We start from the raw sequence: 20,556 nt of genomic DNA, 5'->3' as shown, positions 1-20,556 counted from the left end.
ATTACATTTGTCTTGTAACAATGAGACACTGACATGTGCTTATCGCATCTGTGAAACAGATAATGATTTACACATGATTTACTCTGAAAATTAACCACAACAACACATGACATTTTAATAGGAAAACAACAGTAACTACTGTAATTGTCAATAACATTACATTAGACATTTTCGTTGTGCCTCAGGTAATGCATGAAATAACCGGAGCACTTCCAGCCTCTGCTACCACCTCAATGCCAAACATATTGCAGCTAGCACAGACAATGCTCCTAATAATGAATGTAGAGAATGTAGAATCTGTCATTTTCAAAATTCATACCTCCACTAGTTTTCACTTGCAAGTTTTCCACATTGTTTTGTTATAGTCTTAATGTAGTTCTATCACATGAGACAGAGCTTGCTAAATATAGCTTCAGAGTTGAAAAACCCTTGGCTAATTTCCTTGAAACTTTAGTATGTGAAAGTGTTGTTATCCATTGTATATACACTTCAAAGATGTTATATTACTGCATCAGTGATAACTTGTGAGATGTGAAATGTACACATTTTTCGCACTTTTCACTGGCTGTCACGTCATTCAGTGGTTTTATTTCATCTGTAGACATCTGTACTGTGTTGACTTCTGTGTGATATCTATTGAGCCTGTTTTTCATTGGGCTCTGGATATTTGCAAGCAATAGTTTGCAACTAGGTTCAAATTTCTGCCCTAAATTGACAATGACTTTTACTAGCATCATAAGAACTGGTCACTCTTCCACCATCAGCCCAAATCTGCCAACTCCCAGAATGAGGAAAACAAGCAATTCCTGCATGGTCTCTGCAGCCCACCCACGAGTAACATGGCGCTCCTCGGAATCTGCTCCTTTCATTACATAACGAAAGGAGTCATTATCATAGGCCGAACTCCTCTGCACGGTGATAGGAGATATCTGAGAGAGGGATGTTCATCCCCGAGGTGAAGTTCGGTGTGTCCAGCAGTGAGACAGCAGTGTTTCACAATGTCGTTGCTCAAAGCTAGACACGCAAATAGCGCTGTTGTTGGTTGTAAAAAAAAATCAACATAAGTGCCTATATTCTATATATGCTTCTGTCAGCTATGCAATGGCGTTTGAAGCGAGTTTAATGTTAATGATATTACGATGGAGCTTGGTTGTCACAGTAAAAAGTCTGGAAACGTGCAGACTGGAGACAGAGACGATGCTAACAGTGTCCAAGAGTTTGGAGACTGTGTTGGAGACAAACACAGCTTTCGCTAGCTGTTAGCCATTAGCTTCATGGTAGTAAATGTAACAACACATACGGACAAACTAATAATATACAGACACACTAACCATTCTGAAACATCCTGCTGCAGCCACAGAGTCTGTACTTCCTCAGGAGCCTCTCCTTCTGGGTCAAACTAGTATGGTTGAACGAAAAAATCTCCTCGAGCCATAGCGATACATATATACATCCACCATAAACATTAGCGCATGCTACTGCTAAGCAAGGGGCTTCCTCTCCCTGAGAGTGATGTAGCAGGCAGGGCTCTCCAAGTAGGCGTTGACAGACGGAGCTCATTAGCATTTAAAGGTGCAGGCACAGAAGCAGACTGCTCTGAATATAGCTCTGTAGAGTAACTTTTAAACAGCTGAAATTCAGGACCACAGATGAGTTTGGGGCAATGCATATCGAATACAGAGCTGTTGGACCTCTGACAACTGTGTGAAATTGATGAAAAACAGTATAATATGGGACCTCTAATGAAATTATTTTACTGTTTGCAGCATTATGCTTAAACAACAGAAACATAACTAAAAACAATCATCTAGTATGCAGAAACAATTTCAGCACTCCAACCAGTCACTTATAACAGATCTTATAATATTTACAGCCGTGGTCTAAAGTTTAGATTCACTTGCAAAGAACACAAAATATATCATGGGAGTTTTCCGTTTTACTGATTTTGTACAACTCCCATTTTTCTGTGATGAAATGAGTGGAACACATTCTGCTTTGTCCCAAAAAACATTCATGAAGTTTAGGTCAGTAATGAATTTATCATAGGTCTTTTGAAAATGTGACCAAATTTGCTAGGTAAAAAATATATCTAGTTCAATGTCTCATTGGCATTTTCGCCTCCATTAGGTGCTTTTGATCCACAAGCTTCTGGTTGTCCTCTGGCCGAATTTTTAACCACTCCTCTTGACAGAATCGATGGATTCTGTGAAGAGAACTAACCTTGTTGGATTCTTGGCAAAGACTTGTTTCTATGGCACAGTTCAGAATGGTAAGGATGGGGTTTAAGTGAGATTCTTTGAGATGGCCATTCAATTCCAGCCAGACCAGCCATTCCTTTACCACTTTTGATGTGTGTTTGGGGTCATTGTTCTATTGGAATGACCAATTCTTGAAGAATTGAGATAATCTTCCTTCTTCATTATTCCATTTACTTTCTTTTGAGAAGCAGATCCACTGGCAGCAAAACACCCCCACAGTATAATACTGCCAGCACCATGCTTGACAGTGGGGATGGTTTTCTTGGGGTGAAAGGCTTAACACCTTATCTTCTCTAAACATTACTGCTGCTCATTGTGGCCTGTCTACAGAGTTTTCCTCCAGAGGGTTTTTTCTTTGTCCATGTGATCAGCAGCAAACATCAGTCGAACTTTAAGCTGCCCCGTTTTGGATCAAGGGCTTCTTACTTACACTGCAGCCCCTCAGCTCATGTTGATGTAAAAACAGACTTGACTATCAACACTGTCACCTCCCTTCCAGCAGCCTCTAGGTTGTTGGTTGACTCCTGACCATCTTTACCTGTAGTATGTGTTCCACTCATTCCATCACAGATAAATCAGCCCTAAGCCTAACCAATATGATATGCTGCTACACATGATTAATGATTTTATACTACATTAACTTTAACGTTACCGTAACAGGCTTTCTTAACATCACTACAAAATGCAACAGCTTCTGATCAGTATTAAACTTTCATTACATACCAGTGGTGTCTTTTGGTTAAACCATGAGCTGAACACTCCTTTCTGGCATATTCATTTGCCAGAAAGGAAACATATGACAGGGTCTACAGTGAAACACTGTGATGAATAATGACATTGTTGTTTATGAATTAGAAGCAATGTGTCCCCTCACTGCTGTCCTAAGCCAGCAGTTGTGTATTAGCTCACCACTGTTTCCCACTGTTGCTCTGACATGAATCCTCACTGTCTCACCCTGCAGCGGAAACTCCAGACAGATATATATACCTGTGCCACGTTTAAGACTGCTGGCACCAATTTAACAAAGTGTATTAGGTTCTCCTAACTGAGTTTTTAATAAGAAAAAAGTCAACGGGACATGGAGACATAATATTAGTGCACTGAGCAGCGACGTTTCATTTCCTCTACTGACATATCACACACACACAACAATTCTTGCCCTATGAAATTTCTGAGTAGACATGCAACGTAATTACGCTCTGTGGTGGGAGCCTTTTAAATCACAATGTTACGATGATCAGAGATTGGTAGTTGATGGCTGGCAGCTGACTAGAAAACAGAAGAAATTGCATGTCCAACACATAATGGTTTAGGACCTGAGTATATCATCCATCCACACTGTTCTTAACTTTGGAAAGTGCAGGGGGAAAAAAAACAAACAAAACAAAAACAGCTTCTTTTGAAATACTTACTTTTCTTGGTAAAGTACCACACTTGAAATTAGCACTCACTACAGTTTGAGGGCTGCCTATATTTCCTATATTTGAGTAACCAATCAACACAATTCTCTTTTCAATAATTGGATTGAATGGATTCAAGTACCTGAGGCCACAACAACACTGTAGTTGTCCTGGAAGCCACTGTCTGATTTCATCTTTTCCTTCTCCTCATGATTCTTCTTTTCCTTGTCCTCCTTCTGCTCATTGATCAGCTTGGCTGTAATGCTTGGAGTGTCTGTTTGGATGAATAAAAGAGAGTAGGAAATGAGATGAGTGATATATTCCTTGATTTGTCTTGTGACATAACCAGGATTTATTTCTTAATCCATGTTATGTGAAAAAATAAAAAACTTTAAAAATAGATTTTATTTTTAATGAGAGTTGTAGTCACAGTAATAGAGCTACAGGCAGTTGATGATATGTCTCACACGCTCACAACCGAAGGCTGATGATTTATGAGGGAGAAACTCCATTTAAGGCTTTATAGGTTAGGGGGAGGATTTTAAAATAAGTTCTTGTGTGAAAAGGTAACCAATGCAGAGATATAAGTGGAGATGATATATGGTCAAACTTATGATTGCAACTGATCGAATACTATTTTCAGGTTTTAATAGTATGGGTCTAGGAAATTAAGTTAATGGAGAAATTACTGAAGAGTGAGGTGGATCTATCTGAAACAACAAACAGCCTGTCAGTGCCCCAGTGCATACAGATGCAGGGCATTCTAACAAAGCCAATGATGGATCTCTGATAAACAAGTCATTAGTTCAACCAATGAGGAGGAATCACAGGCAGTCACAAGAAGATACTTTTATGTGTCCCATAGCAATGGTACATTTATGTTATGTTTTTGGAAAATGTAGTCCAAGGGTAACATGTAGACACAGAATAAGAGAGTGCTAAACCCTGTGGAACACACAATCTGACCCTAGAGCAGGATGAATTAATATGCCAGCCCCTTGAGTCTAATAAGATTCTCTAGACCAGGGGTGGCCAAACTTTTTCTCTTGGGAGGGCCAAAACTGAACGATAATGGTGGACAATGGGCCAAAAGCAAGCACTTTTTATTAACAACTTTTGTTCTGTTGCGTTATGTTGTGTTGTACTGTTAGAGTTATGAAATGGTACTGAGGGAAAGCCCAGAGATGCAAATGAGAAAAAACTTTTGGTGATCCATTTTCTAAGTTTCAATGAAACTGTGTTTATGGTTTAACAGGTGAAAAAATGTTTTGCCAGGATAATCTTTTAAAGTTCTTTCTTTATTTATAATTTCACTTGCCTCTTAGGCCTTACATACTACAAAGTTTCCCTAGTTGTTTCACTCTGCCTGCCATGCTCAGATTAGTAAAAAAAAAAAAAAGTATAGTTAGGGATTCTACATAGGTCTAGTGAACAAGCATTTTATCTCACAAAAAATAATACAGCTCAACAGTGATTTATATTATAATGTCTATTCATCTTACATTTTTTAATTTTTTGCATTATTTTGCTAGAAACATCTGGCAGGCCAAATCAACCTCATTGCAGACCAATGTTGGCTGGAATATGGTTGCAGATGGTCTATACTTGTTGAGTGTCTGTGGATCAAGGTGTGGTCTTTTTAATGATGGTGCAACTACAGTTAACAGTTGAAACAACACCAGAATGGAGAGATTTATGTATGATGCCAAGTAGAGGGTTCCCATCACAGTGAAATTGAACTGGTCTTTAACAATAAGGGTGCCTTTACACTAGGCAATCTGTACCGTGCCAGCTCAGGTTTAAGTCCAGTTTGTTTGGTTAGTCTGAGAACCACTTTCTTGGCCCTGAAATGGTTGTGCATGCACAAGCGCAAGTATGGGTGGGCAACATGGAAATGGAATGTAATCATGTGTATTATGCAGCTTTGCATAATCAAGAAATCCAGGAATGTGAGAAGGCCATCTTTGAACAAACACCACAAAATAAGCCACAACAAAGTCAGAAATGTTCTCTGCGTTGTTCTCCATTCTGTTGAGAATGCGCTACAATGTATGACATATGTACGGAGCAACTGGGCCAAGTGTGAGTGCAGCCAACAAGGTTGCCAGGGATTGGGGGTAAGGACATGTGTGACTGGATTAACGCTAGTGACAAATTGGGAGAGAGTAATTCAAAAATAAAGTGGGGTTCTGTTGAGCGTTGGAGAGATAAGACAGGCCTGGCTGTAGCTCCTACAGTGTTTTACACATGTACATTTTTTGCATTGAACACCCAAATAGATTCCCAAAAAGAGAGGTTAAATTCCCACTGTCTGTGGTTGGCGTAAAATAATTTTCGAACTGATTCCTTTAGAATATCTTACCAATGTTATACACCACAGTGTGGATCAGTTCTACAGAGTGTGGCACCCTTTTTTGGACTATATCGGACCAGATCTTTCCACCATTTTATTAAAAGGACTGTTGCGCACGTGATCCACACCCGGGTACTGTAAGAATGACCCACCACTTCTTGTATTATGCCATATTTAAGAGCTGTTGTGTACGTTTTGTGTTTGTATTGCTTTGTTGTTTTGTGTCTGGTGTTGCAGACACTGCCTTGTTAAAAAAAGAAGAAAAAAAAACTGCAATAAAAACAATGAGGAAAAAAAAAAAAAAAAAGAGGTTAAAAAGTTTAAGAGAGTCGGCTAAGATATTGCTGTGGAAGTTGCAGCTATGGTGAAACAACTGCATGACCAAGTTGAACAACTTTCAGAAAAGAGCGTGAACCTTGAGGGTCGGTCTCAATGACAGAACCTGAGAATTGCTAGGGTTAGGGAAGAGGAAGAAAAGGGACGGAAAACCAGAGAATTTGTGGCACAATTGTTAACAGATGCCTTTAAACATGATGAAATTCCAGTGACAGAACAAGCACACAGGGCTCTGCAAGAGCGCTCTGACATCTGATCATAAGGGTGCACGATTGCCATGTTCATGAGGACATGTTACAGAGGGTCACCAAGTCCAAGGGCCTTTCATATCAAGGACAGATGATTCAAAATTTCATTGACTTTCTACCTGGCATCGTGAAACGCAGAGCTGCTTTCACCCCATTCAGAAATCTGCTACGAGACAAGCCTAGAGTAAAATTAGAAGAAGTGTCACTCAACTCACAGTCATGTATACCTTATAGAGAGGAGGAGGCTAAGAACAGTGATTGGTAATCAGCCTACATAATGAGCAGCGCAACACAGACAGTAACGAAGGTGGAAATCACTTCCTGCTCATGGAACGTAAATGGTATTAATGAACCAGTCAAAAGAGACAAAATACATGCCCATCTCAAATCCTTGCAAGTTGACATTATTTTCCTGCAAGAAACACACCTGGAAAAAGATTCACATAGTACTAGGTCCTCTCCATTGAGGGTGGAATCTCCCCAAGCTTGCAACCTTCTGAAAGTATTGAATTTTATTTTAATATTCCTTTCACTCCAAAAACCAATCAATCCTAGTGTAGGCATGTACTTGAAACTATCAAAAGATATAAGACAATCTAGTTCAAGAACACGCTGTATTAATGGTATTGCTACTGCAGTGTGTGGCTTCACAGAAGGCCTGAATAAAACCAAACTTGCCACTTATTGTTGTGAGGGCTTGCTTAAGTGCACTGGATGTGTTGTTCAAGTGAATATTTAAGTTGTAAATTGTAATGATGTGGTCAGCAAAGGTCACAAGTTCAGAGATAGAAACTGAAATTTTGTCTAGAAAATATGAGACGATACAGGACAGCAACGTAGAACGACAGAAAGAGAGAGGTTCGGAGAAACAGCACTTTGAAAAAGGAGAAATGAAAGTTAGCTTTTGAAATAAAGTAGTAACTGGAGTAGAAGTTGTACAAAACTCTCCCCAAACAGAAAATTAGGTGGTGATTCTTCAGGCAAAGGCAGTATACTATCTATAGATAACCAGGTTTGATAGGGTGGACAGCGGCTAAGGATCAGGGTGAGTAATCTAGTATATGGTCAGACTGCTTGAAAGAGGCTGGTGTCTTCAGGCTTCCAGTGGTTTAAAGTGCTGCTCCATAATCAAGTCCCCAAGCAGAGATGAGGGCTAATCACATTCGCCAAGGATCAAGACTCAGGAGCAGAGTGGAACAGACCAGGGACCTAGGCTTAGCTACAAACTTGGGACAGCAACACCAGGGCACTGGTAGGTACGTGGAGCTGGAGGGAAACCATGGCACAGATTACCATAGCTGCAGCTGGTGGCTGGACTGCAATGTGCTTAGCTTGGGATTTTGCAATTGTGGATAACCCAGTAATAAGTTCATCTTTCCTAAACTTGTATTTCAAGTGACATATATCCTCTCACCAGATGCCATCAGCCCAGTAAGTCTACTTACTTGTAGACATTAACACTAGTTTTGTGTCCAGAGATTCATGGGTTATTCCAACAAAACACAATCAAGAGTTAAAAAAAACAACTTTGTGTCAAAGAATCTCGGCTAAAATCAGTTGAAATGTGAATGAAGTTCTGAAAGACTAAGTAGTGTAACTCTGGGCGTCAACGCATGCCCCTTATCCATAGAAAATCTGAACACTGTTTGAGCAAACTTTCTGTCCATTGCATGGTTGGTAATCCCTTCCCTCCTTTCCGTCACCACATGAACGACTGCGTTAATCCCAAGACATATCAGAAAATAGGAGGATCCTGCTCTCTAAGGGTTCAGCAGCAGATGGGACCACACAGACACATGTTCTGTGTAGCTAGAAGATGAAAAATTGACATTTGTTTGGAGTACTTTAGCTAAAGTACTTTAGCGTAGCCAATAGGGTGTGAATCAATCTCACGATTTCATTTGATTTGGTTCGGTTTGATTTTTGGGTGTGTTTTCGGTGATCCAATTCAGAATCAATTTTCAATTCAAAATGATTCTTTTTTCTATTCAAATTATGGTTTTTATTGTTTCCTTGTTTTTATTGTTTCCAAGATGAACTTAGAATGACTGTAACTTGTGCACACTGTAAAATGTCTGGGTGCTGCACTGCCATTGCAATTTTGTGTGCCTCTCTTGTTAATATCAATATCTAGCTGATAATTAACAATAAGCAAATTGATTTTCAACCTTTGTGAATAGAATTTGAATCCTAGGAGCTACAAATCATTATTCTTATGTGATTTGACCTTTTTGCCCAGCCCTAATAGCCAACGACTTTACTGCAACTGTAATGCCTTAAACAGAATAAAATAGAGATTGACATGAAGATATAACATAGCAAGCTGTCGTCAACCCCAACTTATCTTCTCTTTGGTGCCCTTAACATGCTCTGGTCTGCTCTGCTCCACACGTGAGAGAAGCCCCACCTGTGACACCTTTACACCCAATGTTAAAGGTGCTGCAAGTGGTAGAAAAGGAGGGGACACTTTTATTTTATTTAGCTGAATTTGCATTAGCTACAATGCGCACCAACAACCACCAGGTAGCACACGTGAGCAGTACAGACTAAAGTGAACACATCTGGGCCTTGAGTTTCTCTCTCTTCCATATGAAACCAGACATGTTGTTTTATTTCCTCATTGACTCAATCTGTATCTATGGTAGAAAAAGTGGAAATCTGTGCAAACTCATTTGTAAACAGCGCTCCTCCTGCTCCATTTACATACAGCATTTCTTAAAATGGAACCTGTTTCTAGATTTAATTTTTCTAGATGTCCTTGTTGCATTACAATGTGTAAATATATAATAAGAATCAATCACATCATATTCCTTTAAGTCTAAAACTTAGAACAGTTTGAGCTTGTGAAATGTATTAAGTAGGGCAGGGGGTACTCCCTTCAATGGAGCCCTGGACTTGTTTTCTGTGCGCAAGTGCGCAAGATAGTAATTCATGCGACCAGACAACATTTGTGAAAGTGGAAATCCAAAGCAGTCGCAGTCCGTTAAATGAAGGCCTATTATCATGGATTGAGGTCATCTCATTATTTGTATTAATTAACTAATAATCACTGCATTGAAGTGTAGTGTATTATTATTATAGTGTTACAGTATTAAGTACATGTAATAGATATTTTGATGATGCATGATGAGTGTCCAGTTGTAGGTGGATTGATGAGTTGTCAAGGTAAGAGTAGTTGCATGTCACCTCTAGAGCTCTGTACCTGTCAATCCATTTGATTGAAGAAAAATTATATGTTTTATTTCTTTACATTGTGTGTGTGTGTGTGTGTGTGTAGCAAACAGCAGCAGCAGGGCTAAGTAGCAGGCCATCGTCCAACAGGTCTTCCAGCCCCCAGAGGATGCACTGTCACACTGAGAACCTTGTATACTTTGCTTAATACAGGGACCTTGTATTTACAATGTAGCCTGATTCTGTATTCTACAGTATTAACATTATGTGATGTTTACCATTGCTGTGGCAACAAGTGACACTAAAATATATTAGCTAGTTTAGCCCCACTGCCTGAAGAACAATAACCCATTACATTTCAATTGGCGTAGTTGAATAAAATCAACAAGAGCTACCAACAGCCATGGTCCTTAACAACCTTAACTGATGTGTTGTCATGGGTTACAATGTCAGCATTTTAAAAGTAATGGCTTAAATCCCTGAAGAGCTACATTATTTGATGGTCCACAAGTATGGAGTTACCTATAGTTTGTTCAAACACTGTACTGAATTTGCTCATCAGAGGGGATTTAGAAGTGGGTATGCTGACTGAAAAATATGTAGTTACACATCTAATTTCCACAGAAGACCTGTAAAAGTTAAATATCAGCCGAACCAGTGGTATTAACATAGTGTTACACTATATACATCTTCTTCCCATGGAGTCAACCAGCTGAAATACAAAGAGCACTGCTCTGCCATTGTTGAGCACATCGTGCTCTGACAAGTAAAGTTAAATCACTCATCACAATTTTACATCATCAGGATTCAAGCACTGTGCTGCCACCTAGAATCTACAGTTATCAAGTGCAGCCCCTCCTTTTACTGCCAGTGTCACCATGGTAATGGAGCGGCAAATTTTTGTTACCATCGAGTAGAGCTGCAAAATATATCGTTGGAGCATCGTCATTGCGATGTACACGTGCACAATAGTTATATCGCAGGACCTGTGATGTAGGAGGCAAATGAACTCATCTAATTTTAAGGGTACCTGACACACACTGCGCATACAGACTCTGCATGGACAGCGACCCACCAATTATTAGTAGTTATTAAGTGTGCTGAAGCAGACCATGCCCCTGCACATGGAGTGAGTCGCTGGTAATTACATTGAAAACTGAGCAACGAACAAGAGAAAATTGCCGAAAACAAAGACTTGGTGCCAAAAAGGAAAAGCAACATCCGTATCTGGAATTATTTCAGCTACAAGAAGGATGAAATTGACAAAACACATGTTTTGTGTGGACAGCAAGGCATGTGAGCGGAGCAAGCGGGGGAAATATAGTCGGAGCGCAGAGCGGGTTTTAATCCAAAGGCCAGAGCGATGGTTCCGTTTCGCCCCAGTTCCGTTCCAATACCGCTAGCAGTACAAGGCCATCCACTGGCTCAAACAGACAGAACACAGAAAGAGGACGAGATGACAGCCCAAAACAATCTACTGTTCTTTACAAACTGAAAAGGGTTTCAATCGACAGGCTCTCTCCAGCAACAAAGCCCCTGCACATCAGTTTAGGCCACATCGGGCAGTGTGTCCCAAGGGTAATTCAGTGGAAAACGTCAGGAATTGCTACCTCTATTAAATTTGAGTGAGCGTGGAGCGATTTCACTGGAGCTGAATGAAATTTTAGGTGAGCGGAGAGCGGTCTTTGAGCGGAGCTGTCTGGTATAACTTTGAGCAATGGAGCGAAGGAGCGAACACCCATGTAAGCGGGGAGTGGAAATTCTCGCCGCTCAGCTCTGCTCACATGCCCTGGTGGACAGTGCCTTGTATGGACAGTGCCTTGCATCTGTGGCCACAACAAGAGGTAACACAACTAATTTGTTTGACCATTTACGTCAGTACCACACAGCTCAGTACGCCAAAAACAGTAAGATCAGTGCAGGTTAATTGTCCACAAGATAGCAGCAGTACAGCATTACATAAAGTGCTATTCAGGTCATCTAATGAAAATTCCTGTATTTTACCATATCGCAATATATATCGCGGGATAAAAAAAAAATAATCGCAATGTCAGTTTTTTCCAATATCGTGCAGCCCTACCATCAAGTATGAACTAAGTGTTTCTTATGAAGATAAAATGACTGTTTGTGTAAATGGAATGCAAAATATATACTCTTTCTACCAAACTACACCCTCCAACTGTATATCTTGAGTCTTGTTTAACACTAAACCAATTAAAAGAGTGCTGTCTCCATTACATTTAGACACAAATACATTGGAAAATCCAATGTCCAGTTTGAAAAATACGCAAGTTATTAACTTTTAAAGGTGTACTTTGGAAGAAATGTCCAGAATTCAAAGGTAGCTCCAAATGACATAATGAGAGTGTAGCAGCACTACAGTCGATCAGGGCAACTGCGACTCGTCATGTTTTCATTTCTCACAACAACTGTTCAACTTGTCTTATTCTAAAGCTTAACATCAAAATTATTAATAAATTAAGAGAATAAGACCTCAGTTGAGTGAATATGGAAAAAAAGATATTTCAAGTAGTAACCAATGTGAACCTTGGAAGCCAATGGGTTTTCATCACACAGGTTCCTGATACTGTTTCACAATCAAGGCATTGTTAAGAAAACTGAAATAGATACAGGAAGTGTTGAGAGATGGATTTAGAGCTGGAATATTTTCACGTTCATAGTTCCTTTCACAATTCACAACAACATTTTTTCGTCATTAAAAATGCGGCAGTGCCCAATATAATTGAGGTAACCGTTCACCTGTCTCAAGGCCTAAAATTTGAAATCTGCAGCCCCCGACTGATACTGTTGTGCCATGGTAAGCGTGGGGAGGACACAAAGAAGTGGGGAAATTGTGCCTGGAGGCAGGTGGGAGAAGCAAGGTGAGACAAACAACCGCAGTGGTCACATTCATGGAAGTTTTTTAGAACCAGATCCATAGTATGTAGTTTTACCGCCAAGTTTAATTTTATTTTTAAACTATTGTTTTATATAATACCACAATAATATTAAATGGATTTGAAGATATAAAATAGAAGAGATTCAAAATGATCAGTGAATGATGGCTTTTGTTGCAACAGATGTGATGACATGACTCTGTTGTTAATAGAACTATTGCTCATCCCCACAAGGTGTGTTGCAAGTAGGTGATTTTTTTTTTTTTTATTAGCTGTAAGGTTTACAATACATATTGACACTGCAAGGAAAATCAGTCCAACTCTTGTTATGTCATGTTATGTTTGGCAGCTGATTGAGAGTTCAAGTTTTTTTGTACTGAAACATACCTGATACACGGTCCAGGACTTCAGCCAGCGTTGTAGAGATGGGCAAATGGAGGGTGCGGTACTTGTGGCCTGCTCCATACATGGGGTGCTGGATCATGTGGCTGGTGGCATTGATGCGCCCTTTGTATAACTGAAAAGACGGAAGGACAAAACAGTTCTGGATTACCGTTTTATGAAAATAGTAAGCATTTTTTTCATATACATTTTTGGAGCACCCAGCACCCACATTTTGGAACATGCCCTGCCATAACTGGAAATGGTGGGGGAGAAGCTACTCTAAGAGAAACAAGGAGATGAGACCGATTGCCCTTTTCACACAGAGACGCCACAGCAGCGATTCGCCAATTCTCAGCCTTGTTTGTTCACACAGAGCCAAGTGGCACCGGCATAAAGATGACGCGCTGTGTAATTCACACAGAAAGCCGGCGCTGCAAAATTCACACAGAGGACGAGGCGGAGAATTGGCCCCAGCATTCAAAGGGCAGTGTGAATGGGGCTAATGTCTCATAGCTACACTTAGTGGTTGTACACGCAATGTCAGCAGAGACAGCTGCAGTGGACATTTTATGTGCGTAATGCCTGGCACTAAGTTTATACCAATTTGTACAGGAAGCCCACAAATGCTATGCACTATAAAGGTGTGCATCTTAAAAAGCCTTCTGTAACAGAGATGGATGGGACATCTCGCCAATGTGTCAGTCATTCTAATTCCTTTTAATGAATTCACACCTCTTTTGACTGATGTTGACTGTGTGCTTGCCTGTGGCACAGGGATCGAATCGATACTGCAAGCCTGCTGCACGAGATGACAAAGCCCAGTTTAGACTAAAATTTGTCTTGAACATTAGGGAGACCTAAAGGAAACTTGGCAGCATAATAATTCAGATTGCTGTTGCCAAATTGTTACAGCAGTCAAACTGGTAACAGCAAGTCATTTTTTTAAGAGGCACAAGGTAACTATAAAATGCTATGGTTGACAAGTCTTTTAATGCTACATTCTCAAAGCCTGATGAATGAAGCTGCTCTGTTGTCTGGTATTACAGCAGTGGATACTTCTGTATCTTTTGTCAGATGGCAGCAGGGTGAACAGACTGTGACTGGGTGGGTGTTGTCTTTCAGTATGCTTTGGATTGTGGGCAGACATCTCACTTCACCCATATCAGTGATGCTCTGTAAATGGGTGCCAATGATGTTCTGGGTGGTTTTAATCACCCATTCCGGAACATTCCTGTCCAGGGCTGAACCATGCTTCCAGTGAGAATGCCTTCCATTGCTCCTTTGTCAAGTTTTGCCAGAACCCTCTTGAGTTTTCTTAGGAAGGAGAGCCTTTTCTGTGTCTTTTCTGTTTTGCTTCCAGAGTGGAAATGTGACCATAAGAGGTTCTCTGAGATGTGAATTCTGAGGAACCTAAAACTGTTCACCTGCTCTGACTCCAAAGAGCTCCAAAGATACACAGGAGTGTGTATCTTTGTCTCCTCAGTTTTGCTGATGTTGAGCAGTAGATTGTTCTCAGTGATTTTTTCTCAGATTTTTGTCTTGCTGGTAGGTATTTGTACTGTCTTGTCTTTGAGGTTTGCACGCTGTCTGAGCCGTTTTCATTACAAGTTACAGCTTTTAATGGCTTTTGGGCTTTTGTATAGAAACCAACCTATCAGTCTGGGATGATTATTAAAAATTACTCCAATGTGATTCGAATAATAAGTACTAGTGCAGTACCCGTAGGAAATATGTATTCCTATAGAAAAGTGGGAGGTTAAGAAGCTTTTTCATAGATGGCCAAATGAGGCTGTGTTTGAAGGTGGAACTTCAGGGATATTTAGGTTTGGTTGTGAAATCCGATATTCAAGGGTATAATTGGACTTTGACTATTTTTGATTTTGTCATTATATTTCACCTTAAAAACTATGTAATTGGTGTCATTATTTTCATCACAACCTCACGTGTGACTGTAAAGCTGTTTTTTTTATTTTGACACACTGTATTAACACAATGGACCTAAAATCACAAAAAACCCATAAAATCCGAGTAGAAAAAGTTACATTTTTTACTGTGAAAACCACAAATATGTTTAACAAACCATTTCTTATTACTTATAATGCAAATATAAATTGTTGTTTGCTAAATATGTGCAGATATTTTAAACATTTAAAAAGATATATGTAACTATTTACATTTAAATGCTCAGGTCTGCCTGAGCTCCTTCCAGCTGAATGAAGAGCTGCACTGCCTGCTCCACATTCAGCATCTCCTCATTGTTTTGACTCATTAAACAAACAACCGACTCCACTACACACTAAACACACTACACCAAACACTACATAACACACTAACTACACACTCCAAACATGCTAAATGTCACAAATCTCTCAAGTCTCAATATTGCTGTCTCTACACCGACCGTCGTTGCCTGTCATTCATCCGCCTCTGTCTCTCCCACAAGTTTCTGTTCCTCAACAACCAAACTTGCTGCTTGGACACTTTCGTGACAAAAGCCCGTTTTTACCATTTCTTCCTGCACCAGACACAAAGCAAACTTGACAGCAATGTTCACGAAAAAGCGTGGCGGACATTATTCAACCTAAGTCCAGTTCTGGACCTGCCAGTGCGTCCGTCGACTCGGGAGGTGGGTCGTGTTAGCGGCTAGCAGCTAGCTGTACACGAACATCCACAGATTCTGATTCCACTTTGTTGTCCGCGCGTCTCCGGATCTCCTCAGACCCGAACAGACTCGGTCCGGACTCATTTAGTCTCATTAATCCACAACAGTCAGTTTAGATGCACAGAACAGAACAGGACAAACTGCCGGCAAAATCCTGGTCCAGCTCGCGCCACTGCAGGTATAAATTCCTTGCTTTTATAGAGAGATAACCATAATTATGTAAACTGAGCAATTACAATTAATTTCATCATTACGCAGTTTGATGTGGTAGTGAGATGATGGAGCCCTGCTCAGTTGAAAGATCATAGAAAAAGACGACTTATATGGCTTTATATGGCTTTACTGACAGAACAGCTTGAGAGATGACAGGAAACAGGATGAAAGAGAAAGGGGGGTAGTGACACACACCAAAGGGCCCCAGGCCGGGACATGAACCCGGGGCCGCTGCAGTCTCTGTACATGGGACCCCCGCTCTACCCACTGAGCTAATCTGCACCAGCCCACGTCTTTTTGATTGTTTTAAAGTTTAAAGTTTGGTTGAGTTGTTTGTCTCAGAAATATGTACATTTGCATTAAGCTAAGAAACTAAGATAAACATTGCATCCAGAGCCAGGGAACAAGATGACATCATTTAGTACGCAACTAACCAGGCCATCACAAGCTGTAGCTTGCAAATTTCCAGAATGCGTTGAAAAACAGGCCAACTAGGTATCAGGGAGAAAGAAAACCTTGAAGTCAAAGTACAAATATTGACCACTGAAATTAAAACCACTCAATGTAATAGTAAATATTTTCTGAATTCGAACGATGGAGTATTATCACATTTTTCTTTTTTTTTCACTCCAGCCAAAATAACCCCAAAAGCTCTAAAGCAATATTAGAATAAACCTCTGGCACAAAACTTTTTAATGCAGGACCAAATAACTTGTAGACAGGACCAAAGTTGGTTGCAAAAAAGTGCAGGTAAGATTTTTTTAGAAATGATAGATTCTCTGTTGTTAATTTGATGTCAGGAAAATGGCTTGTAAAGGAAAAGAAAATAAAACTAGCCACTTAAGTGGCACTGTCAGGCGAATGAAGAGGGAGCAGATATTCAGCAACAAAGGAAGTGACTCACCGGACAGGGCGATTGTAGGAATACTGTGACCTTCTCATCCTCCAACATGAGCTGCAGAAAAAGCCTTCTAATGAAGCCTGAGATGTTTCCAGAGACCGGCACGTTGCCTCGCTGGGGGGCTGACTGGAAGAGCTCGCAGAGAACCTGCAGTTAGAATACAGTCTTCAAAATCAATATAGAAACCAGTGAATATATACAAATCAAAAGAGTTTGTCATCGATACACTGACCATTGATTCATCTTATAAATATCTTGCACATTTTCCAAATATAAGTAATAGTATCAATTAAAAATAGTCTCATACTATGCAACTTGGTACAACATAAATTTCATTCCTGAGATGTTGGAAATCATTTCCAAGCGAAAGACTAAAGCGAAAGCTTTAGTCTTTGCCATTTCCCCAACAGAGTGGAATGGAAGAGCTGACCTGTGCCATTAGCCGCTGGTTGTTTGGGTGACAGGAGATACACTGAAGAAAGAAGGCCACAGTGGCGTTTTCCAGAGCTGTCCTCTGCTGAGTGGTCAGCCCTCCTGCCTGCCCAGTAGATGCCAAGGAGAAGCGAGACCCAGGAGGCTGAGGCTGGGATGGAGGGGGACCTGCTGTGGATCTAGAGCCCAGAGGCTGACAGCCTGCACTGGCACTGGAACTTGAATGGCACAACAGGAAGAGCAGTGCCGTCCACAGCGGATTGACCTCTGGTCCTCCTAACCAGTCTTTCATGGCATGACTGTTGCCTACTTCAGTCAGGAAGCGCAGCACCGGAGCAGCCAACTCTGCAGCCAGAGGTGGCCGACTGTGCAAGAATGACGAAGATGAGTGGTAATGGTGATGGTGGTGGCGTCTCTCGGCCTGAGCGGCAGGCAGAGGCAGATCGGCACTGGCCAGGAGACCAATACAGAACTGGGCAAGGCTGCGAACCAACAGTGAGGGTAAGCCTGAGTCCAGCAGTTGCTCTATGGCTCCTGGAGACTGAGAAGCAGTTGCCAGTGTGGTTAACTGGGACTCTGACAGATTAATGGGGGGTCTGGCATGCTTAGAATCGTCAGTAAGTCCTGCTGCATTGGAGTTGGCGTCCTGCTGTTTTTTGCCATCGTCAGTCATGGCGAGATGGTGGTGCGAGGCTTCAGAGTGACTAGCACTGGGTACTGTGATGATCCCCATCCAGGACATGAGCAGGGAGAAGTAGCTGGGGTGGATGTGACACATGGAGCACAGCAGACTGTCCACAGCTTTCTTCAGCACAATGTTGCATGGCAACGACATGGACCAGTTGTACAGCAGCCTAGCAGGAAAAATCAATGAAAATGAATTAAATCAATTATCCATCATAAATGTAGATGCTGTTCATCCTAAAAGGGTTCAAAATCAAATTATTTGTATTCACAATTCAACAAGTAGTATTTATTTACTAAAAACAATATATAATAAGTATGGCCCACTAAATTTTCTTCCTTTTTCCTTAAAAAAGTACCTGTGGAAACATATTTTACCATTTTACCAGGCAAAAAACTTCTCCTAGCATTATCAATGTTACCACACAACTGTTAAAGCTAAACAGCTTAGTCTTGAAGTACCTTGAAAAAGGATTCATATTACAGGCTATTCTTACTACCAGTCTGTAAGCAGGCAGGGAATGATATTGATCATCCAAGCAAAAGACACACATGCTTGCAAAGTACGTATTTGTTTTCTTTACAATTTAGGAAAAGACTTTGACTGACTCAAAGAGCTCTCTGTTGAGCAGTGCAGGCAGGTCGTAATCAACAGGCAGCTCGTAGCTGTGCCATAGGATGGCTGCCACACAGTGGAGGTGGGATGGGGAAGGCATGAGGAGGCCATACTCCCTTGAGGAAGCAGAGGAAGAGCCGGCACTGGTGCTGGCATATCCTCCAGGGCCGCTCATCTTGTGGGCCGCCACACATGAAGAGTCATGGACCCACTGCAGTAGAGCCTGGATCCTAGAGAGTTAAAATTGATACAAGCTTTAATTAGATCATATGATTTATGCAGCACAACACAACACAACCATGTGTCAGCAAGAAGTGACAAGGAGAGTATGAGAACACTTTATTCTCAGGTTGTCAGTCTGTTTAAATGACCTTGACAGGAGACTGTTTCATATTGGTTGGAATTCCTTCAGAGGGGAGTGTAACTAACTGCTGTATGTCCTATTGCAACTGTAATCACATATCATCATAAACTCACTTATCAACTTTCTGCTTATACTTCAGTTCTGTATGTGTTTTTTTTCAAGCTGTATTCCCATAACTAGCTGTCTAACACAGCAGATGTACTTGCACATGCACCACTCACACTGTGTAGCCTCGGGTAGTAACTGGGAGCTTAATGACAGTTTCAGTCAAAAATAATCATGGGATGTTCATGTACCTATCTTTGGTTCCAGAGTCCTGTGTGGTGCCCAGCTGGTACAGAATGTCAATGGTGGAGTCTGAGGAGAGGCCATTAAGTCGTCCAAACAGCAAAGGACTGTTCAAATCTACAAAGACAGATGCAAATACTGAAATAAGGGTATCATGCTTTATTATTGATAGGTCACAAGTTACCCTGTTGACTACATTAGGAAATAAAGTGGAAACAGTGGAAACCTAAAATTTTGTCGATACCCAGGTTATAGCTTGTCAGAGGTGTGGCTACTAAATGTAATTTAAGACATTTAAAAAGAATTGGGGAACAAATTATAGTTATACTTTACTTGAAAGAAAGGCTTGATTCAAAACCATCTTAATATTCATCTTTTATTCATCTCTCTCTTTTTTTAGAAGCTCAATTCTCACTTCTGCGGGCGAAGACACTATGTGCTTACCAAAGGTAATCAAACTGATTAATCAAACTGTTTCCCTATTGACTATATATCTAAATGACGTCAGTCAAACTACATCTGAAAAAAATCTGTCAGAGTCTAACAATCTTATTTAGTCTGAGTGTTTAAAGACTGTTTTATACTTTTAATGGTCCTGTAGATCTGCTGCCTCTGATTAACACTGCAGCACTACAGCTGTGTGTAACTTACTTGCAGGGTCGGTGCCAGAGGCAGCACAGTTCCTCAACAGAATGTCAATGAGTTTGAGTCCTATGCGAGTGGACTGCAAGCCGATCTTGACCAACACAGCTTCAATGTTTGGCGAGTGCATGCCACAGTAAGGTGACATGAGCAACGCTGCGCAGGTCTGCAGCAGATTAGCGGTGGGTGCAGCAGCACTGGCCATCATGGCCTCCAGATCACTGACATGGGTCAGGCAATGATGGAGAAGACGCAGCCACCCGATGCTGTAAGGGGACAAGGAAAAGGGTATAACACCACTGACATCTAATATAAATGGACATACTCTCAATCTAGGATCAATTTTTAGTACCTAGTTTTAGAGACCTGGTCCTCAGAAGGCAGGAAGGGGTTATTGACGGTTGCAGAGGAGGTGTTACCGAACGCCGTCAGCCCCAAGAGTTTGATCTGAGACAGACCCAGGGTGCTGGCATCACGAGGCCGGTGCAGCCTCAGGCAAACGGCAGATGCAACCTCTGCTTTCACCAGCTGGATCCTAATGTATGTCAGGCCGCTTGTGATGACTGGTGTGGAGAGCGGCAACATGTTGACCCCGTCAGCACTGATCTCCACTGAGATCGAGGATGGGCAGGCTGGTTCATAAGAGCAAGGGGACACAACAAAATATACATACCAGCTGAATTTTCATCCAAGTGAGATGACTGATT

General features: G+C 41.0%; 1 protein-coding gene across 5 annotated transcripts in view; it reads right to left on the bottom strand.

The window, feature by feature from the left end:
• birc6 (baculoviral IAP repeat containing 6) overlaps positions 1-20,556 on the bottom strand; it is a 135,439-nt gene that overhangs the window by 29,746 nt on the left and 85,137 nt on the right. For all 5 annotated transcript variants that reach the window (XM_037122680.1, XM_037122682.1, XM_037122681.1 and 2 more), the window contains 8 exons: positions 20,202-20,481; positions 19,859-20,115; positions 19,216-19,324; positions 18,549-18,785; positions 17,254-18,109; positions 16,827-16,970; positions 13,051-13,180; positions 3,801-3,932 (listed from right to left, as the gene is read on the bottom strand). In XM_037122680.1, the coding sequence (XP_036978575.1) occupies positions 3,801-3,932; positions 13,051-13,180; positions 16,827-16,970; positions 17,254-18,109; positions 18,549-18,785; positions 19,216-19,324; positions 19,859-20,115; positions 20,202-20,481 (2,145 nt within the window). The remainder of the gene's footprint in view (positions 1-3,800; positions 3,933-13,050; positions 13,181-16,826; positions 16,971-17,253; positions 18,110-18,548; positions 18,786-19,215; positions 19,325-19,858; positions 20,116-20,201; positions 20,482-20,556) is intronic.

This window comes from Acanthopagrus latus, chromosome 15 (genome assembly GCF_904848185.1).
Source record: "Acanthopagrus latus isolate v.2019 chromosome 15, fAcaLat1.1, whole genome shotgun sequence".
NCBI classification, from domain to species: Eukaryota; Metazoa; Chordata; class Actinopteri; order Spariformes; family Sparidae; genus Acanthopagrus; species Acanthopagrus latus.
Note: the sequence above shows the minus strand (reverse complement) of the source record. Positions and strands in the feature narration are given on the sequence as shown.